The sequence below is a fragment of the Rana temporaria genome, chromosome 3, assembly GCF_905171775.1.
Source record: "Rana temporaria chromosome 3, aRanTem1.1, whole genome shotgun sequence".
In the NCBI taxonomy this organism is placed as follows: domain Eukaryota; kingdom Metazoa; phylum Chordata; class Amphibia; order Anura; family Ranidae; genus Rana; species Rana temporaria.
This window is the reverse complement of record NC_053491.1, coordinates 474,698,437-474,719,625: the sequence shown is the minus strand read 5'-3', so window position 1 is coordinate 474,719,625 and position 21,189 is coordinate 474,698,437. Positions and strand designations below refer to the sequence as shown.

The following is a 21,189-nucleotide window of genomic DNA, read 5'->3' as shown; positions in this document are numbered from 1 at the left end:
GGGGGATAGTTAGCTTTGAAGAGGTTGTTAATATCAGGTGTTAGTTTGATACCCAAATAAGGGATGTGTGAGGGAGCCCACGAGAATGCAAAGTTGTTGGTAAGTAGGGCAATAAGGTCCGGAGGAACCGATATATTCAACGCGAGCGATTTGTCCATGTTAACCTTTAGACCGGACGCTTCACTGAAGATACGCAGCGTCTTCAGGATTACGGGTGTGGAAGTCAATGGGGAAGTTACAAAAAGGAGGAGGTCATCCGCATACAGGGCGCATTTATGTTCCTGTGACCCGCAAGTCACCCCTTTAATATTGGGGTTCGACCGTAGCGCCACCGCCAGTGTCTCTATTGCTACCGCAAATAGGAGGGGGGAGAGTGGGCACCCCTGTCTGGTCCCCCGGCCTATAGAGAAAGAGTCAGAATATCTGCCCATCAAGCGAATCTGCGCAGTGGGGCATGAATAGAGGGAATTGATGAGGTTAAGAAAGTTAGGGCCGAAGCCCCACCTCCCCAGGACAGCAGACAGGTATGCCCAGTCTAAAGAGTCGAAAGCCTTATGTAAATCTATGGAAAGTAAAAACACCTTTTGTGGGGACCCCCCGTCCCATCGTGACTTGAGCAGGGAAACAATGTCAATAGCACGCCGGATCTGATCCGGCCCCTGTCTCCCAGGGATGAAGCCCACCTGGTCCTTATGGACATACTCGGCGATGAAACCCGACAATCTGTTCGCTAGTATTTTGGTCATAATCATAACATCATTGTTAATCAGTGATATAGGCCGATAATTGCCCACCTCGCTAGAGTCCTTATCCGGCTTTGGGATCACCGAGATGTAGGCAGAGTTTAGATCCGCATTCAGGGGGGCTCCATCCCGGAGACAGTTAAACAGTTTCGTCAGATGGGGGGCCAGGCTGGTGCTAAATTTCTTGTAGTAACCATTGGAGAATCCATCTGGTCCCGGGGATGAACCTAGTTTAAGGGCCTTGATGGTATTTAAAACTTCCTCCTGTGTGAACGGACTCTCCAGGAGATCACTGTGATCTTTGGTCAGCCTGGGCAAAGGGAGGTCATCTAGGAATTTATTTCGCGCCGAGTGAGGGGGGGTACTGATAGGCCTATATAAGTCAGAGTAGAAGTGTAAAAAGGCGTCCATTATCTTGGAAGGGTTCTGAGTCAGCTCCCCCGTGGCCACCCGAAGTTTAGGGAAGGCAAGAGTTCGCTGTTTGGGGCTCAGTTTCGTGGCTAGTCTGGCTCCCATCCTGTCCGTGTGCGCGTAAAATCTAGCCCCCGTCCACCTAAGGTGTTGTTCAGCTGCCGTGGTCAGGGATAGGTTCAGGAGGGCCCGGGCCTTGTCTAACTTCTCTAGAGATTCGGGGGTGGGGTGGGCCCTGTGAGCCCTGGCTAGTTTCCGAAAGTCCTCTGTAAGTCTACGCGTGGTCGCATTGTGTTCAGCTTTAAGCCTAGCCGACATCTGAATTAGTTTCCCCCTGATGACCGGCTTATGCGCCGCCCAGACGGAAATAGGGGAGACCCCACTCGTGGCATTATGCTGGAAATATTCACTAATGGACTCCTCCAGTAAGGAGCATTGCCCTGGGTCGCTTAATAGAGACTCCCGCAAGCGCCAACGAGGAGGGCCCCCCGACGCCGTGGGCCTATTTGTCGTCAAAGTGACCATGGAGTGGTCAGAGAGGGAGGACTCCACAATCTTGGAACATTTAATGTTTGGTATCAGCGCTGCACGTACGAAAATGTGGTCTATCCTAGCGAAGGAGTTGTGGGGTGCCGAGAAGTGCGTATAATCTTTGGTGCGCGGATTACATTCCCTCCAAATGTTGACTAGGCCTGCCAAGTTAAGTAGTTTAGCTATACTAACGCTCTGTTTAGTTGGGCGCCTCGGTTTTGAGGACCCGTTCGCTAGTTTGTCAAGGGCGAAGTCAAAGGCCATGTTCGAGTCTCCACCAATAACAACCGTACCTTTAAGGTGGTGTTGTAGCTTCTCAAGCATTGATTCAAAAAATTTCTTTTGCCCCCTGTTGGGTGTATAATATGACACGAAAGTGTAAAGCTCACCATCGATATGCCCAGAGACCAGAATGTAGCGGCCCTGTGGATCTATAATAGTCTCGGGTTGTGATAGGTTGATATTTCTAGCAAAACACACCGCGACCCCTTTGGTTTTGTTTTCAGCTGAAGCCAAAAAAAATTGAAGAAAGCGGTGGTGAAGGAACTTGGGAGTAAAGGTGGATGGGAAGTGGGTCTCCTGTAGTAAGAGAATGTCTGCGTGCATGGTGGAATAAAGTTGCAGAAGCTTCCTGCGTTTGACCGGGGAGTTGAGGCCTTGCGTGTTGTGAGAAACAATCTTAAGAGTTGGCGGAGGGCAGTGTATGTCAGTCATGGATCAGGGTGTAGTGTACTGCGCGGTGCATCTGTAACTTACCTGGATCGAGAGGGGGACATACCCTGAGTGTTCTGAAGAGGCGGAGAGACCATTGCCCGAGACCTGGGAGTGGAGACCAGAGCCGACCGAGGAGCCTGTGGATACCAGAAGCTGTACGAGCAAGAGGGGAAGTACCAAGAGAGAAAGAGAAAGGAGAGAAAGGAAAGAAGAGGACATCATTACATACCTGAGGCAACATTCGAACTAAAATAACAAAACGTAACATTACTCGGGGGTCCCCTGACCCCCTCCCCCTCCTGGGGCGGAGCGGACTAGCCATCCCCAACCCCAAAACCTAAAGGAACCGAGAGTCCCCGGTGTCAGGGATCCCGGAAGCGGAACAGAAGGCACTAAATGTGCCTCTGTACCAATGGAGGGGCATTGAGTCCACCACGACCCCACCCCCCTGTCTACAACAAAACTGAAGGTCTCAAAGAAACCCATGCTCCCGTATGTACCGACCGCCCCTTAACAAAGGGGGAACATGCAGTATAGTAAATGAACACCCTCCGACCACCCCACCGATATGTGGGGTCAGAGATCCGACAGAATCCCCTGTGCAGGAGTTCTGCCGTCCTACACTAGGATTGAGCGTAATATACCCACCAGAGCCGAGGAAAAAACTGTAAGTTCCAGTCAGGGCACCGTTCCGCATAGGCCAGAACCCAACTCTCGACCCCCCGGAAGGGGAGACTTCCTAGCGGCTCTAAACATATAGCAAATAATCAGTAAACTCTAACAGAACCTCTGACCGGAACTTGTATGAAAAACTAGGCAAAAAGAAATAAAACTAACAATACCTTTAAATTTAAATTTAGCCCCCTACTGCAGGGCAGCTGCCAACCCTCCCCCCTGAAACCAGTGACAGGGACCTCCCCCCGTCCCCCCGTCCCCAAGTCCCAGTCCAGGTCGCCCCTATCAGCGGGGGCATATTATGAAAAAAGGAAAAAAGAAAAAAGGGGCCCGATCTAACTTGAGCCATCCTTGCCCGGAGAGCAAGGGCATACCCCAGAGATGTTCCAGGGAAGATGGGCCAGTCCCAGACCAAGTCCCGGAACCACGAACAAGAAAAGGTAACAACAATTTAGAACCAAACAACAAGGTGTGTAGAGCGTTCACGTCGTCAGATTCTCCTTAGACCGTTTGGAGCCGTGTTTCAGCCATGTCTGCTGCAGCGGACTCGCTGGCGGTGGCCTCTTTGATGATGCGGGGGTGCCTCTATTAGCCAGTGCCGGGGATGGGTCCAGGTGGACCAGCCCGAGTTGGGTCAGGAGACGCTCCCCCTCTGCGAACGAGTAGAAGCCAAAGCTCTTGGTTTTGTAGGTGAAGTTCAAGCGGAGAGGGAAGGACCATCTGTAAGTAATTCCTCTGTCCATCAGGACCTGGAGCAACGGTTTAAGCGCCCGCCTCCTCTGAATGGTATATGGGGAGAGGTCCGCAAAAATTTGGATCTTGTGCCCGTGGAGGGTGATATTATCCACCGATCTAGATTTCCTCATTACTTCCTCCTTCACCGAATAGAAATGCGGCTTAACGATAATGTCTCTGGGCAGTCCGTCTGAGCGAGGGGCCTGAAGTGCTCTATGAGCCCTGCCCAACTCAAGACGGTCATCGGGAATGCCAGGGAGTAGATTTTTAATAAGGGATTTAACTGCCGCTTGCACCTCTTTTTCGGATTCGGGGAGCCCCCTCACTCTAAAATTGTATCTTCTCGATCTGTTCTCGAGTTCGTCGATCTTTGCAAACGCAGTCTCTAGCTGATCCTGTACATCTTGGAGTCTGGCTGAGTTCTGGTTAATTCTAAGCACCGCTTGGTCTGCCTTCTGCTCAATGCTGTCCATTCTCATCCCAATCTGTTGTAGATCTGCATGTATAGAGGAGGTAATCTGTGCTGCATTCAGAGCCAGACTTTTTGATAGCATCTGTGAAAAAGCAGACATCATAGAGGGAAAGTCTGTGGGTGTAGTGGCTTCCTCCTGTGCCTCACTCACTGAGAGCAACAGGCCTGTGTGAGGGTCCATCATGGGGGTAGTGGGACAGCCCGCTCCCATCCTACCCAGTAAGGATTCTGTGGATGTCGGGGAGCTGGCTGGCAGCAGCGGGGGGTATTCGGTACCTGGGGAATGCAGTGGCGCCAGGTCCTGGTCGGCTATAGATTCGTCTGCATTACTCACTGCGGGCGAGCCTCGCGTCACCGCCGCCATCTTGGCATAGCTGAGGGGGCCGGGAGCGTCCGCCATCTGGCTCGATAGGTCCCTCCTGACCAGCGGGGATGACATCCGCCTGCTCCTGAAGGTTTCCCCCACTCAGATATCCCGATGATCGGGCCGGTAGTGCGCTCGGTACGCTCTGGGGGTTATCGTTGGGCCGTGGTGGAGCGGAGCTCTAGCAGCCGGTGGCCATCTTGGGAACTGCCGCGCATGCGCCTCCTTGAGCAAATTGCTTTAAGCAAAGGTTGACAGAGTTGATTTCAGCCATTTGGTCCCCACTGGGGGGTTGGTGAGGGAATTGGGGTAGTAGATAGTGCACTAAGATAAAGGTTGGGGAGAGTCTGTCAAATCCAAAGGCTTATTAAGATTTCTTCAATATAGTACAACAGCTCAGCCAACCAGACAAAACTCAGCTGGGTAGTAACATATTGAAGAAGGATCCTAACAAAATGTAATAGATGAATGTCAGACTTTTTGTTTTGCCATACATTTTCTTATTCTTGCAACCTAAATTATTATGCATGTTTATATTCTCTTACCAGGTGGGCTATCACAATAACATCACCTACATTGTACTAACAGGTTTCCCAAATATAAAAAGCATAAAAATTATATTTTTCTTGGTGCTGTGTTTCATATATTGTGTTACTATTTCTGGAAATCTCTTCATTGTGGTTTTATATCATCTGAGTAAAACACTTCAGTCTCCCATGTACCTCTTCATCACCCAACTATCATTGTTTGATATAATCCTGTCTACAGATATTCTTCCCAACTTTCTTTATATCATCTTACATGATGGATGTACCATGTCTCTTGCTGGATGTATTTTGCAGTTATCCTTCTTTGCCCATGCTGAGGCCTCAGAGTGTTTTCTACTGACTGTGATGTCCTATGACCGGTATTTGGCCATCTGTAAGCCTCTGCATTACAACTCTATAATGAACCAATCAAATTGCATTAAATCAGTGATTATCATTTGGGTACTGGGTTTTACAATGGCATTGGTTGATTCAATTTCTTTGTGCAGTTTATACTACTGTGGACCAAACATCATTCATCACTTCTTTTGTGACTTTGAACCCATAATTGAGCTTTCCTGCTCTGATACTACATGGATCCATAATCAGATCTATGTATTAGGTTTCATCTTTGTCATAGCACCGTTTATATTAATTGTTATATCGTATATCTATATTGTTATAACCATCCTCAAAATTAAATCAATTACAGGAAGACAAAAAGCCTTCACCACCTGCAGCTCTCACTTGACCGTAGTGTGCATTTTTTACGGGACTATAGCCGCTGTATATTTGTTTCCAACAAAAGGACAACTAGATATTCTGAACAAGTTCCTCTCCCTCTTTTACACTGTAATGACTCCATTGCTTAATCCGATCATATACACCTTCAGGAACAAGGACTTTAAGAAAGCCACTGAAAAAATAAAATAATTTTCTGAAATTAAAAATGCAAATGTGATAAAAAAGTAAGGGGCAGATCCACATACATCTGCGACGGGCGCAGCGTATCTAAGATATGCTACGCTGCTGTAACTTACTTTTAGTTGGTTTGAATCCTCAACGAATTTGCGCCGTAAGTTACGGCGGCGTAGTGTATCTGTTGCGGCGTAAGGGCGCGGAATTCAAATGGAAGTGATTGGGGTGTGTTTTATGTTAATACGTCATGACCTGACGTAAACAACGTTTTTTTTAACTGCGCATGTGCCGTCCCTGGGGGTATCCCAGTGCGCATGCTCGAAATTAAACCGGAACCAGCCAATGCTTACGACGGTGACGTAATTCTACGCAAATTCCTATTCACGAACGACTTACGCAAACGACGCCAAAAATTGTACGTGGGAAGGACGGCCATACTTAACATTGAGTACACCACCATATATCAGCTTTAACTATACGCCGGAAAAAGCCGAACGCAAACGGCGGAAAAAAATGTGCTGGCCCACGTACGTTCGTGGATCGCCGTAAATAGCTAATTTGCATACTCGATGTGGATTTCAACAGAAACGCCACCTAGCGGCCGCCGAAAAATTGCATCTAAAATCCAAAGGCGTACGAAGACGTACGCCTGTCGGATCAAGCCGAGATGCCGTCGTATCTTGTTTTCAGGATTCAAAACAAAGATACAACGCGGGAATTTTGAAATTATGCTGGCGTATCAGTAGGTACGCCGGCGTAATTTCTTTGTGGATCTACCCCTATATATTTAAAAAAAATCTGTGCATAAGCATATCCTTGATTTTAGAAGAATACATAGGTGGTGTACATTGAAATCTACGGCTAAAGGTATAAATTGTGAAGTCACTGGGATAGAGATGTTAAAATCGCATTATGGGGTTAAAGAATGGCATTATTCACCATGTAAAGAAAGGAGCTACTTCTTAAAAAATGATTTTTCGCATATACTCGAGAATAAGCAGAGTTTTTCAGTATTTTTTAAGGCTGAAAATACCCCCCTCGGCTTATACTCGAATCAGTGTACCTGAAACTCTTGACAGGCTGCGGGCGGCCATTATTTAAAAGTCGCAGTCTCCTCCTGGTCCCTTCCGTGATAGGCATTTCCCAGCAGACACTGTGTTCAGTGTTTCCGCATATCACAGACGTTCTCTCATCCTCGGACTCAGTTTCCCAGCAGACACTGTGTTCAGTGTTCCGCCAATCATGGACATCCTCTTGTTCGAGGATGAAAGGGCATCCGTGATTGGCACGGAACAGGACCAGGAGGAGACCGCGACTTTTAAACAACAAATGGACGACCGCAGCCTGTCAATAATTTCAGGTACACTGACTCGAGCACAGCGAGGCTGAAATGGGCACAGTGAGGTTGGGCACAGTGAGGTTGCAATGGGCACAGTGAGGTTGGGCACAGTGAGGTTGCAATGGGCACATTGAGGTTGGGCACAGTGAGGTTGCAATGGGCACATTGAGGTTGCAATGGGCACAGTAAGGCATGCAAATGGGCACAGTAAGGCATGCAAATGGGCACAGTGAGGCATGCAAATGGGCACAGTGAGGCATGCAAATGGTCACAGTGAGGCATGCAAATGGGCACATTGAAGCTAAAAATGGGCATTGTTGACCCTCTTTTTTGCTTACAGTAGCTTCTGCATTCTCACCCTAGGCTTTTACTCGAGTCAATACGTTTTCTAATTTTTTTGTGGTAAAATTAGGTACCTCGGCTTATACTCCGGTCGGCTTATACTCGAGTATATACGGTAAATAGAAGGTAAGTCTCCACATCTTCTTACTAAGAGGAGGTGATGCAAAAAGGGGATTTTTATGTGCCACAATGAGTACCACACAAATACAATTTGTTCTAAAAACCACATGTTGTATTTATACAAAAGTCCTTAAAACATGTATATCAGAATATACAGTGCCTTGAAAAAGTATTCATACACTTTGAAATGTTTTCACATTTTGTCATGTTACAATCAAAAACTTACATTTTATTGGGATTTTATGTGATAGACCAACACAAAGTGGCACATAATTGTGAAGTGGAAGAAAAATGATAAATGGTTTTAATTTTTTTACAAATAAATATGCATTTATATTCAGCCCCCTTTACTCGGATACCCCTAACTAAGATTTAGTGGAACCAAATGCCCTCAGAATTCACTCAATTAGTAAATACACCTGTGTCTAATTTAATCTCAGTATAAATACTGCTGTTCTGTAAAGTCCTCAGAGGTTTTTTTTTAGAGAACCTTAGTGAACAAACATCAGAAAAAGCCAAGTAACACACCAGACAGGTCAGGGATAAAGTTATGGAGAAGTTTAAAGCAGGGTTAAGTTATAAAAAAATACCCCAAGCTTTTAACATTTTACAGAGCTCTGTTCAATCCATCATTTGAAAATGGAAATAGTATGGAACAACTGCAAACCTACCAAGACATGGCCGTCCACCTAAACTGACAGGCCAGGCAAGGAGAGCATTAATCAGAGAAGCAACCAAGAGGCCCATGGTAACTCTGAAGGATCTGCAGAGATTCACAGCTCAGGTGGGAGAATCTGTCCACAGGACAACTATTAGTCGTGTTCTCCACAAATCTGCCCTTTATGGAAGAGTGACAAGAAGAAAGACATTGTTGAAAGAAAGTCATAAAAAGTACTGTTTGCAGTTTGCGAGAAGCCATGTGGGGGAGGGGACACAGCAAACATGTGGAAGAAGGAGCTCTGGCCTAAAAAAAAAACACAATGGGGCAGATCCACAATGAAGTTACACTGGCGTATCTATTGATATGCCACGTAACTTCTAGGTTGCTCCGGCGTATCTTTGTTTTGTATCCACAAAACAAGATACGCCTGAAGCTGGGCTAGATCCGACTGGCGTACATCTTAGTACGCCATCGGATCTAAGGTGCATATTTACGCTGGCCGCTAGGTGGCATTTCCGTAGATTTCCGCATCGAGTATGCAAATTAGCTAGATACGGCGATCCACGAACGTATGTCCGGCCGGCGATTTTTTTTACGTTGTTTTTTCGGCGTATAGTTACCCCTGCTATATGAGGCGTATCCTATGTTAAGTATAGCCGTCGTTCCCACGTCGAATTTTGAATTTTTTACGTTGTTTGCGTAAGTTGTTCGGGAATAGGGCTTTGCGTAGAATGACGTTCACGTCATAACGTCACGGCTTGTTGCGGGTTAATTTCGAGCATGCGCACTGGGATACCCCCACGGACGGCGCATGCGCCGTTAACCACTTTAGCCCCGGGCCTGTTTTTCAGAGTCGGTGTTTACGAGACAAAACCATTTTTTTTGCTAGAAAATTACTTAAAACCCCCAAACATTATATATTATTTTTTTTTCTAACACCCTAGAGAATAAAATGGCAGTCATTGCAATACTTTTTGTCACACCGTATTTGCGCATCGGTCTTACAAGCGCACTTTTTTGGGAAAAAATTCACTTTTTTAAATGAAAAAATAAAACAACAATAAATTTGGCCCAATTTTTTAATATATTGTGAAAGATAATGTTACGCCGAGTAAAATAATACCCAACATGTCACGCTTAAAAATTACGCCCGCTCGTGGCATGGCGTCAAACGTTTACCCTTAAAAATCTTGATAGGCGACGTTTAAAAAATTCTACAGGTTGCATTTTTTGAGTTACAGAGTAGGCCTTAGGCTAAAATTATTGTTCTCGCTCTAACGATCGCGGCGATACCTCACTTGTGTGGTTTGAATACCGTTTTCATATGCGGGCGCTACTTGCGTATACGTTCGCTTCTACGCACGAGCTCGTCGGGACGGGGCGCTTTAAAAAAAAAAAATCGCATTTATTTTTATTTTTTTTACAATTTTTAACACTGAAAAAAAAAATAAAAAAAATTATCACTTTTATTCCTATTACAAGGAATGTAAACATCCCTTGTAATAGAAAAAAGCATGACAGGTCCTCTTAAATATGAGATCTGGGGTCAAAAAGACCTCAGATCTCATATTTAGGCTTAAATGCAAAAAAAAAGAAAACATTTGGAAATGTAATTTTTTCAAATGACAAAAAAAAAAATGTTTCTTTAAGAGGCTGGGCGGGACTGACGTTTTGACGTCACTTCCGCCCAGCAGAGCTATGGGGACGGGCGAAGGAGATTTTTCCTTTAGTCTCGTCCCCGCTCAGCTAGCGAACGGTCGCGATCCCCTCCGCCGCTACCGACGGCTACGGTAAGCGGCGGAGGGCGCAGGAGAGCGGCGGGAGGGGGGGGCACCTCTCCCGCCACCGATAACGGCGATCTCGCGGCGAATCCGCCGCAGAGACCGCCATTATCGTTTACACGGCCGCCCACAGAAGAGATGAATATCTCGATTGTGGCAGCAGCTGCTGCCGTTACCGAGATATTCATCTTTAAAATGAGGACGTATAACGACGGTGGGCGGTCGGCAAGTAGTTAAAAAAACGTCATTTACGTTGGGCCAAGACGTATTTACATAAAACACGCCCCCATCACATCCATTTGAATTGCGTGCCCTTACGCCGCCAAAGTTACACTACGCCGCCGTAACTTACGGCGCAAATTCTTTCTGGATAAGGAAATTACGCTGTAAGTTACGGCAGCGTAGTGTATCAGAATGACGCTACGCCGGACGCAACAATGCGCCGATGTACGTGGATCTGCCCCAATGTGCGGCAAAAATAGAAATAGAACTGTACATCACCCTGAACACATCATCCCCACTGTAAAAAAAAACATGGTGGTGGAGGCATCATGTTGTGGGGACATAGTTGGTCAGAGTTGATGGGATGATGGATGGAGCCAAATACAGGGAAATCTTAGAATAAAACTTGTTAGAGTCTGCAAAAGACTTGAGACTGGGGCGGAGGTTCACCTTCCAGCAGGACAGTGACACCAAACATACAGCCAGAGCTACAATGGAATGATTTAGATCAAAGCATATTCATGTGTTAGAATGTTCCAGTCAAAGTCCAGACCTAAATCCAATTGAGAATCTTTGGCAAGACATGAAAATTGCGGTTCACAGACGCTCTCCATCCAATCTGACAGAGCTTGAGCTATTTTCCAAAGAAGAATGGGCAAACATGTCACTTTCCATGGTGTCCTTTTATGAAAGTGAGAACAGCGGCAATCTTGAGGCTCAGCGCTGATCTCAGGTCATAAACAGTTTATGAAGCTGAGGTAATCAGCTGAGAACATGTTCTCCACTGATTATTGCAGCACAGTGAGAATCTGTAACTGACTGTCACAGATATGGGCAGTTTATGAATATGCGATCTCAGCACCTCACTGGCGATCTGTGACAGAATTCTCACTTTCTGATTCACCATCTCAGAGGTGGAGAATCAGAGAGAGAAGCGCAAAGCTGGCTGAGTATTGTGGAGGAAGAAGGAAGTGTTTTGACTTCACACACGAGCAGCCATACAGTCAGAACACATTTTCCCCACTATTACACACCCCAAAATGAGCAGGTTAGGAATTTATAGTGTATCTATATATATATCTATATATATATATATATATATATATATATATATATATACACACACTGTATATATATATATATATATATATATATATATATATATATATATATATATATATATATATATATATATATATACACATCATCATATAGCATATATATATGTGTGTGTGTGTTTATTTCTATGTGTATATATATATGTCTATATAAAAAAAAATAATGATTAGAAATTATATATATATATATATATATATATATATATAAATATGTATATATATATATATATATATATATATATATATATATATATATATATATATATATATATAAAAATACATTTATAATCATTATTTTTTTTTAAATAAAGTATACAAATATAAACCCTGTATAACTGTAATAGAACAGTCCATGGGTAAAACCATAATTTAGGGTTAGCAATTTTTTTTTTACTAATAAGTTTAAAATTATATAAAAATTACTTTATTAATAGCATTTTAATGCTGGAAAAATTATATATATATATATATATATATATATATATATATATATATATATATATATATATATATATATATATATAATATACATATACACACATATATATATATATATATATATATATATATATATATATATATATATATATATATATATATGTATATATATATATATATATATTATACTACCTGCATTAAAATGCTATTATTAAAGTCATAAGTCATTTTTATATCAATTTCAATTTGATAGTAAAAAAAAAAAAAATGTAAACCCTAAAATAGGGTTTTACCCATGGTCTGTTTATATTTGTATACTTTATATATAAATAAAAAAATAAAAATAATGATTATAAATGTATTTTTCATTTATATGAATGGTGTATAGCTGCATTACATATGTGGGATTCCATTCATTTACTATACACCATTCACATTTAAATAGGCACATGTATGAGCTTTAAATATTGATAAAAACAGTTTTTTAATAATTAGGTTAATGTATATTGTTTGGTGGGAATGTAACTTTATTATTTTATTAATATGTGGTGTATAATGTGTGCTGATTCGTGTTCAACTTTTGTATTTTTCACTTCCTCATGCTGTAATCCCGCTACATCACGCGAGATTACAGTGAGAGAAGTCGTTCTCAGGAGTTCCCGGCGTTTCTAGATCGCTTCTCATCTCAACATGATAAGCAATCTACAGAGCCTCATAAACAGGCACTCAGAGGAGAGCGATCTCCTCTGAGAATGCCTGAGAACTGAATAGAGGTATTTTACCGCAGTTTCATAAAAGGACACCTTTATGTGAAAAGCTGGTAGAGACATCCCCAAAAAGACTTGCAGCTGTAATTGTAGAGAAAGGCAGTTCTACAAAGTATTGACTCAGGGGGGCGCCATACAAATGCACACCACACTTTTCACATATTTATTTGCAAAAAAAAATTGAAAACCATTTATCATTTTTCCTTCACTTCACAATCATGTGCCACTTTGTGTTGGTCTATCACATAAAATCCCAATAAAATACATTTAGTGTTTTTGGTTGTAACATGACAAAATGTGAAAAATGTCCAGGAGGTATGAATATTTTTCCTAGGCACCGTATTAACAAGTACAATCAACATGTTTTATGACCATTTTGTGAAGTCAAAGAGTGGTTTTGATACATATGGATCGGCTATGGATTGACTTGTTTCACCCAAATGAGGGGCTTCCTCAGGATCCACGTTTAAATATAATTAAATCTGAATACTGATAAAAAAGACACGCAATAAATTATTCAAACAAAATACATAAAACATAAGCCTATGCAGTACATATCAAAATAGATTATATTATTTATGTTATTATAGTATAGCTGAAAACAACCATGTCTAATAGGGAAGAAAAAGAGGGGAAAAGAAGGGAGGGAAAAGAAAGGGAAAACATAAATAAAAATCTGAAACAATACAGAGGACATTATAGAGTACACAAATCGGGGGAAGTGGAGCTTTATTAGATGGTGATCATTTAGTGGCAACTCTTCATTTGGTTTTAATGAGCATGGGCATATTGGTGTACATATATCTCCTGTGTGACTGTGGCCATATAGAGTGTGATGAATCGGTCACATTTGGTGATCTATATTCGAAATTATTTTACCATTTTTTTGTTGTGATGATAACAGCCTTCCTCTCTCTTTGTTTGTCTCTCCTTCCCCCAATCTGTCGACACTATAATGTCCTCAGATTTTTATTTTTGTTTTCCCCTTCTTTATCTCCCTACTTTCCACCCTGTCCCCCCCCCCCCCCCCCTATTAGACAAGGTTGTTTTTATCTATACCAGGGGTCTGCAACTTTTAAGACATAAAGAGCCACTTGGACCCGTTTCCGACGGGAAAAAAAACAAACTGGGAGCCGCAAAACCATTGTGACATTTAAAACAAATATAACACTGCATATATTGTTTCTTACCTTAATGCTATATACAGGATTGTGCAGTCAGCTGTCAATCTGAAGAAAAAAAGGATGTAATGTAATGTAACACACATGATATAGGAGTCTCTGTTGCCTGTCTATCTTATTTCACTCCTTTTGCATAAAAACATTTACGGTCAGTCAGTGACTCATACCTGCTCTTGCCGACTCTGTGGTGCTGGGCTCTGTGGTTTCCGGTGGTGCTCGCTCTGCGGTGCTGGCTCTGTGGTGCTGTCTCTGTGGTGCTGGCTCTGTGGTGCTGAGCTGTGTGGTGCTGGTCTCTATGGTGCCGGTGGTGCTGGCTCTGTGGTTCCGGTGGTGCTGGGCTCTGTGGTGCTGGGCTTTGTGGTTCCAGTGGTGCTGGCTCTGTGGTTACGGTGGTGCTGGGCTCTGTGGTGCTGGGCTCTGTGGTTCCGGTGGTGCTGGCTCTGTGGTTTTGGTGGTGTTGGGCTCTGTGGTGTTGGCTCTGTGGTTCCGGTGGTGTTGGGCTCTGTGGTGCTGGGCTCTGTGGTACTGGCTCTGTGGTGCTGCTGGGCTTTGTGATGCTGCTGGGCTCTGTGGTGCTTCTGGGCTCTGTGGTGCTGCTGTGCTCTGTTGTGCTGCTGGGCTCTGTTGTGCTGCTGGGCTCTGTTGTGCTTCTTGGCTTTGTGGTGCTTCTGGGCTCTGTGGGGCTGCTGGTCTCTGTGGTGCTTCTGGGCTTTGTGGAGCTGCTGGGCTCTGTGGTGCTTCTGGGCTATGTGGGCGGGCTGTGGCCTGCGGGGTCACTGTGAAAATGATTAATCCCAGCGCGCACAGGCTGAGTGATATCAAATGCACTCCGCCTGTGAAAGAAGACACCGTACAGAGAAAGCAACGGCTGTAGTAGAGAAAAAGCCGCTGCTTCATCTGTACGGCGCCTTCTTTCAGAGGCGGAGTGCATTTGATATCACTCCGCCTGTGCGCGCCGGGACTAAAAAAATGTAGTGGCTGAATCCCACCACTGGTCACACTGTACCTCCCGGGGCCGCGGCAAAGTTTCAAAAGAGCCACATGCGGCTCCGGAGCCGGGGGTTGCTGACATATGATCTATACTATAATCAGCCCTCAAAATTTCCACTCGCCTACTAGCATTTGGCGAGTGGATTTAAGCTGGGGGCCTGCCCCACTCCCCCGGCCCCGACCAATGTAGCTGGAGAGCAGAAAGTAATGAGTGAGGTGGAGGATTGCAAAAATGACCACTCCGGTGCAACGCTCACTGAAAGTTGCTCTGACATGAGAGCGGCAGCCTTCTAGTTTGTGCAGTTTTCTTCTCCTTGTGCTCTATGTAAGTGTCCAACAGTTTAGCCTGAGCACTGTGAACAGACTGGTCTCAATGTGTGCTGTGCGCTATCAGTGTGCGCTGTGCTATGGTGTCAATGGCTGTGCAGTTGTGTGGATCTCAGCACTGGATTGTACTTCCTCCCGCTGTGCTGCAGCTCCTCTCCTCTCGGCCAGCCTGAATAAAAGGGGGAAGAGGGGACATGCAAGCGTGGAGCCGCACACACAGGCTCCTGATGATGAGATGAATGGGAGAGAGAGAGAGGATGGATGGGAGTTGCAGAGGAGACAGCAAGAGAATGGGGAATAGACCCAGTTCTAGTGCCCTGTCCCTCTGGTCTGCCCCCAGTGCCCCGTCCCTCTGGTCTGCCCCCAGTGCCCTGTCCCTCTGATCTGCCCCCAGTGCCCTGTCCCTCTGGTCTGCCCCCAGTGCCATGTCCCTCTGGTCTGCCCCCAGTGCCCTGTCCCATTTTGTTAAAGTTGTTGTTGGTATTTTTTAATTTTGTAACTTGATTCTGCATAAAACATTGTCATTCCATGAGATAATCTACGAGGGCGTGTTTACGGGTGCAATTAGGCGCAGGGCAGTGTATGAATTAGGTGGGGCAACTGGTGACGAGTAACTCTTGAGGTCTGGCTAGTAGCTCAGGACTTGAAATTTTGACCCCTGCTATAATAACATATATAATGTAATCTATTTTGATATGTACTATATAGGCTTATGGGATATAAGATGAAACAATAAAAAATAAATATTCCTTTAAATATTGTGCCTGGGGGTCCCTTTAGTCTGCCTGTAAATTGGCGCATCTGTGTGATGTGTTTTAATGACATTTCTAAAGAAAAAATGTCATTTAAAATTGCTTGTGGCTGTAATGTATTGCCGGCTCCCTTCGTGTCTGGTATGGATTTTAAGCGAAACTCCACGGCAAAATTAGAAATAAAAAACAGTGTGGGGGTCCCCCTCAAAATCCATACCAGGCCCTTAATGTCTGCCATTGATTTTAAGGGAAACTCCATGCCAAAATAATAAAAAAAATGGCCTCCTGAACCAAAGCATCTTGTCCCCGTGTTGATGGGGACAAGGGCCTCGTCCCCACAACCAGTTGGCCTGGTGGCGGGGGGCTTATCACGATCTGGAAGCCCCCTTTAACCACTTAAGGACCTTGCCTGTTTTTAAGAATCAGTGTTTACACGTTAAAAACGAGTTTTTTTGCTAGAAAATTAATTAGAACCCCCAAACATTATATATTTTTTTCTAACACCCTAGAGAATAAAATGGCGGTCATTGCAAAACTGTAACGATCAGGGGTTAACAAGGTTTACGATACTCCATTCCACCAACCCAATACAGGTTATCCGATACTCCACAATCCAGCAGACAAGATCCATATGGATTTTTCCAGAATAACAAAACACAAGCTCTGTTCTCTGGTTCCAAACGAATGAATCCTTTAATGGTAAACTCAGCTCTTCTTATACAGTTAGCAACCAAATATGGACAATGACTCAACTCCACCCACAACATGACACAAGAATACCTATTCCTTGAGATAATGACATTCAGATAATCTACATGAACTAATTACTAGTCATTTACCCAGACGTTCTGACTCCGCAATAAGTTATTCTCACCTGATACACAATACACATTCCTTTAGTGAACATAAGTCAGACGTCTGACCTCTAGAGTGTGTTAACTCACAACACATATTAGCATCAATAGAACTTTCACACAATACAGGGTTAGTTAGCATAGCACCATGAAATATCTTAGGAGCCAGGCGTAATTAACTCAATAGACAATAGAATGCAATCACAGCAAACTTTCATCACTACAGCCAGGTAGCTGGAGGTGATTAACATCAATTAGCATCTCAACAGTCTATGTACCACATTGAATGAGTCACTCTCCTATTGACATGTTGGGGTCAGAATTAACAACTTGTAATATTTCAAAATATCCCGCAATACATGAATTATCATTATTGTCCCATCTCATGTAATTCATGATATCATTTCTCAGTCATCCTATGCCCCTATTGGACATAGGCTGACCCTAGACCCAAGAGTCATTAGTGAAGCTGGCACACGAGTACCTCGCATCCTTCAAAAGTCTCTGGGTATCACGGGCCATTCTGTTACAAATACTTTTTGTCACACCATATTTGCACAGCGGTCTTACAAGTGTGCTTTCTTTGGAAAAAATGACTATTTTGAATAAAAAAAATAAGACAAAAGTAAAGTTAGCCCATTTTTTTTATATTGTGAAAGATAATGTTATGCCGAGTAAATTGATACCCAACATGTCACACTTCAAAATTGCGCCCGCTCGTGGAATGGCGTCAAACTTTTACCCTTAAAAATCTGCATTTTACAACTTACAACTCCATCCACAGCTCTGCCCCAACTACATTTTAACCTAGTCTCCAAATACCAACCAAATTGTTCTCTAATTCCTCCCAAGATCTTTTGCTCTATAGTTCCCTCTTCCCCTCCCCCCATGTTCACCTCCAGGACTTACATACAGATATACTGTATCTAGGATTGCAAAAATATTTATTTGGCCAGGATGGCTCATTGCCAGCTAATGCACATAAGTATATCCTTCTTGCCATAAGTATACATATCTGTTATAAATTGAATCCAATGGTTGACTGTGTGGGTTGTTATAAAATCACTGGGGTAGAGAAGCTAAAACCACATTTTTGAATTATAGGGTGACATTATGTAACTAGAACAGGGTGATTCTATAATTTTTGCAACTCCCATCCTGTCCCTTAAAAATTAGAACCTGTCTTGACACATTTCAGGGTGATTGGATTAAGGCGCCCCTTCTACCTGTATGGATATAAATTCTGGGGATTCATATCACTCATTACAGCTGAAGAAGTGTCTTGGAAACATAAAACAAAAAAGATCTTCAATGGTACAGAACAATTCCAATGAAATGTCACTAACTACTACTAGCTTTACTGTGACTTGGATCAACAAGAACCTTCACAGACAATGTTGATGGTACTAACAAACCGATAACCCATAGCAAAAATAAATAACTACATTCCATATCTATAGAGGGAATTTAAATATTAAAACATGATACAGTAAACAACCCATATTGTCCTTGTAGTTTCTGCATGCAGTAATGTGCAGAAGCAATGGTAGAAAATAGGTGATTGGATAAAAGTTGAAATAATAAACATGGAGTTCCCTACTGCTTTCAAATTAAGATTGATAAACGGTGTGTGTCAGGAGAAATACAATCCAAGAAAATAATTCCTAAAAGATTATTAGCAATCAGATAAATTAGCCATGCAAAAAACAGCCCACCAAGGAGGAGTAAATGTATAAAAGGGTTTCATATCAACTCAATAAATAACAGGGACTAATAATTCCCTGTAAGTGATATATTATTTCAACTAAAGCATTTGATGGCTGATCTTACACTGTTTGCCGGGGATTTTCAAAGTAAACTGTTACATCCAGATGTCATCTCTAAAAATGCACATGGAATTGAGGTGCAGTATGTTTGTAGATACATGAAATTATAGACACATCATAGAATTCCTGTTTTGTGTTTCCATACAGAAGAAGAACTGTAGATGTACAAGTATAAGATGTATACAATTTTTATCTGCTTCAGAGCCTCTCTCCATTACCAAATTTAACCAGGGATTTTCCAATATTTATACTACAATTTGCAACTCAACTCAACTAATGCCAAAAAAGATTGTATTATACATTTGGAATTTGAGCTTTTCTGATTCAGTGAAATATTCCTCACATTTTATACCTGCAATACTGTTAATTTCCAATGTCTAATATCTAACTTCCTGCCAATCCGCTGTCTTTTCTACCTTCCGTTAAGGGAAACATCACGTCTTCTTGTATTTATTGTTGTTATTTATGCCCAGGAATAAATATTAACAATTTAAAATGTAGGTTCAAGTTTTAGTGAAGTAAATTAGAAATAATGCACAGTAATATTTTTTTTATTTATTAACGCCCAGTTCAAATATTTTTTTTTTAAATCAGCTAAATGCTTTTTTAGGTATATGCAGGAAAAAAAAATAGGCTTGATCGGTCATTCCCCTTGCTGGGTAAGAAGTACTAGCTCTCACTGTCTGGGGGTGTACCAGACATCTGCAGAGAGACCATAGATTCCAAGTATAAGGAAAGGCTCCTTGTCTACAGATTGCTGTCAGAGGACCGACATTTCTACTCTGGCTTTCTAAAGAAAATTAATTGTACAATTTCGAATGCTTTGATGCATTGAATTTAGCTGATTTACACTAATTTAACTTTAGGCAAGCTAGGCTGTGGCTAGCCTAAGTTCTGATTGCTATTGTTTTCTACATTATTTGTGTTTGCCCTAAGCCTAAAGCCACGTACCCACAATCGTTTTTAAACGTACTAGAAAAAAAAGTTTTTCTTGTTGTGATTCTTGTCAAGCCTGCCTTGCATACACACGATCGTGAAAGAAATATGCTCGAGCAAAGTGTAGTGACGCACAACACGTACGACGGCACTATAAAGAGGAAGTTCCATTCGGATGGCGCCACCCTTTGGGCTGCCTTTGCTGATTTCGTATTAGTAAAAGTTTGGTGAGAGACGATTTTTGCTTGTCAGTCTTCATGCTTTTCAGTCTGTTACAGCGTGACGAATGTGCTATCTCCATTACAAATGCTTGTTTTACCAGAACTAGCGCTCCCGTCTCATAACTTACTTCTGAGCATGTGCATTTTTTTCCCGTTGTTAAACAATCGTTTTTAACGTACTAGAAAAAAAAGTTTTTCTTGTTGTGATTCTTGTCAAGCCTGCCTTGCATACACACGATCGTGAAAAAAATATGCTCGAGCAAAGTGTAGTGACGCACAACACGTACGACGGCACTATAAAGAGGAAGTTCCATTCGGATGGCGCCACCCTTTGGGCTGCTTTTGCTGATTTCGTATTAGTAAAAGTTTGGTGAGAGACGATTTTCGCTTGTCAGTCTTCGTGCTTTTCAGTCTGTTACAGCGTGACAAATGTGCTATCTCCATTACAAATGCTAGTTTTACCAGAACGAGCGCTCCCGTCTCATAACTTGCTTCTGAGCATGTGCATTTTTTTCCCGTTGTTAAAGCCTACACACAACGTGAAAAACGACAACGTGAAAAACGTGGCGAAAATTTAGAGAATGATCTAAATTTTTAATGCCCATTTTTCATGTCGAGAAAAATGCTCTGGAGCCCACACACGATCATTTTTAATGATCATTTTAAAAAATTGCATTTTTCATGTCATGAAAAGCGGTTGTGTGTACGCGGCATTACGCATTGTGTGCTTTTTGCCTACAGTTGAGAAGTGTTCTCCAGTAGATAGAGCAAAAGTTATAATGTTAGGGGTTCTGAGTATTTACTTCACCCAGCAATTTACTAGGGGGGTTGTTGACAATCATGAGGGCTGGAGAATGAGATAAATATATACAGAGAGCCCTTCTAGAAGAGCCTTTGCCTCTCAGGCTTGGCCTGGACATGAGGCCGGTATAAGAGCTCTTTCCATAGCTTCCCAGGTCTGATGCCTGGAGAGGGTGTGAGGAGTTCAAAGTCGGTTTACCTCCCAGACCTGTTGCCTGTGGAGGAAACAGTTCCAGTGTCATATCTCTCTGCAGATGTCTAATATGTCCACTGCTGAGACATACGGTACATATAGCTCCATATTCATCAAAACTCAAGCTCCTTTCTGGCTAAAAAGCACCAGCCCTAGCATAAACCTATTGTGAACAGGTCTATACTAGGGCCAGGAAGACAAGAAGGTAGGAGCACGTTCAGAAATCAAAG

General features: G+C 42.9%; 1 protein-coding gene across 1 annotated transcript; it reads left to right on the top strand.

The window, feature by feature from the left end:
• The first annotated feature begins 5,214 nt into the window (after positions 1–5,214).
• Positions 5,215–6,143, top strand: LOC120931000 (olfactory receptor 2W1-like). The gene has a single exon (XM_040342130.1). It carries the CDS (start codon positions 5,362–5,364, stop codon positions 6,103–6,105), a length of 744 nt encoding a protein of 247 aa, XP_040198064.1. The 5' UTR covers positions 5,215–5,361; the 3' UTR covers positions 6,106–6,143.
• The last annotated feature ends 15,046 nt before the right edge of the window (positions 6,144–21,189 follow it).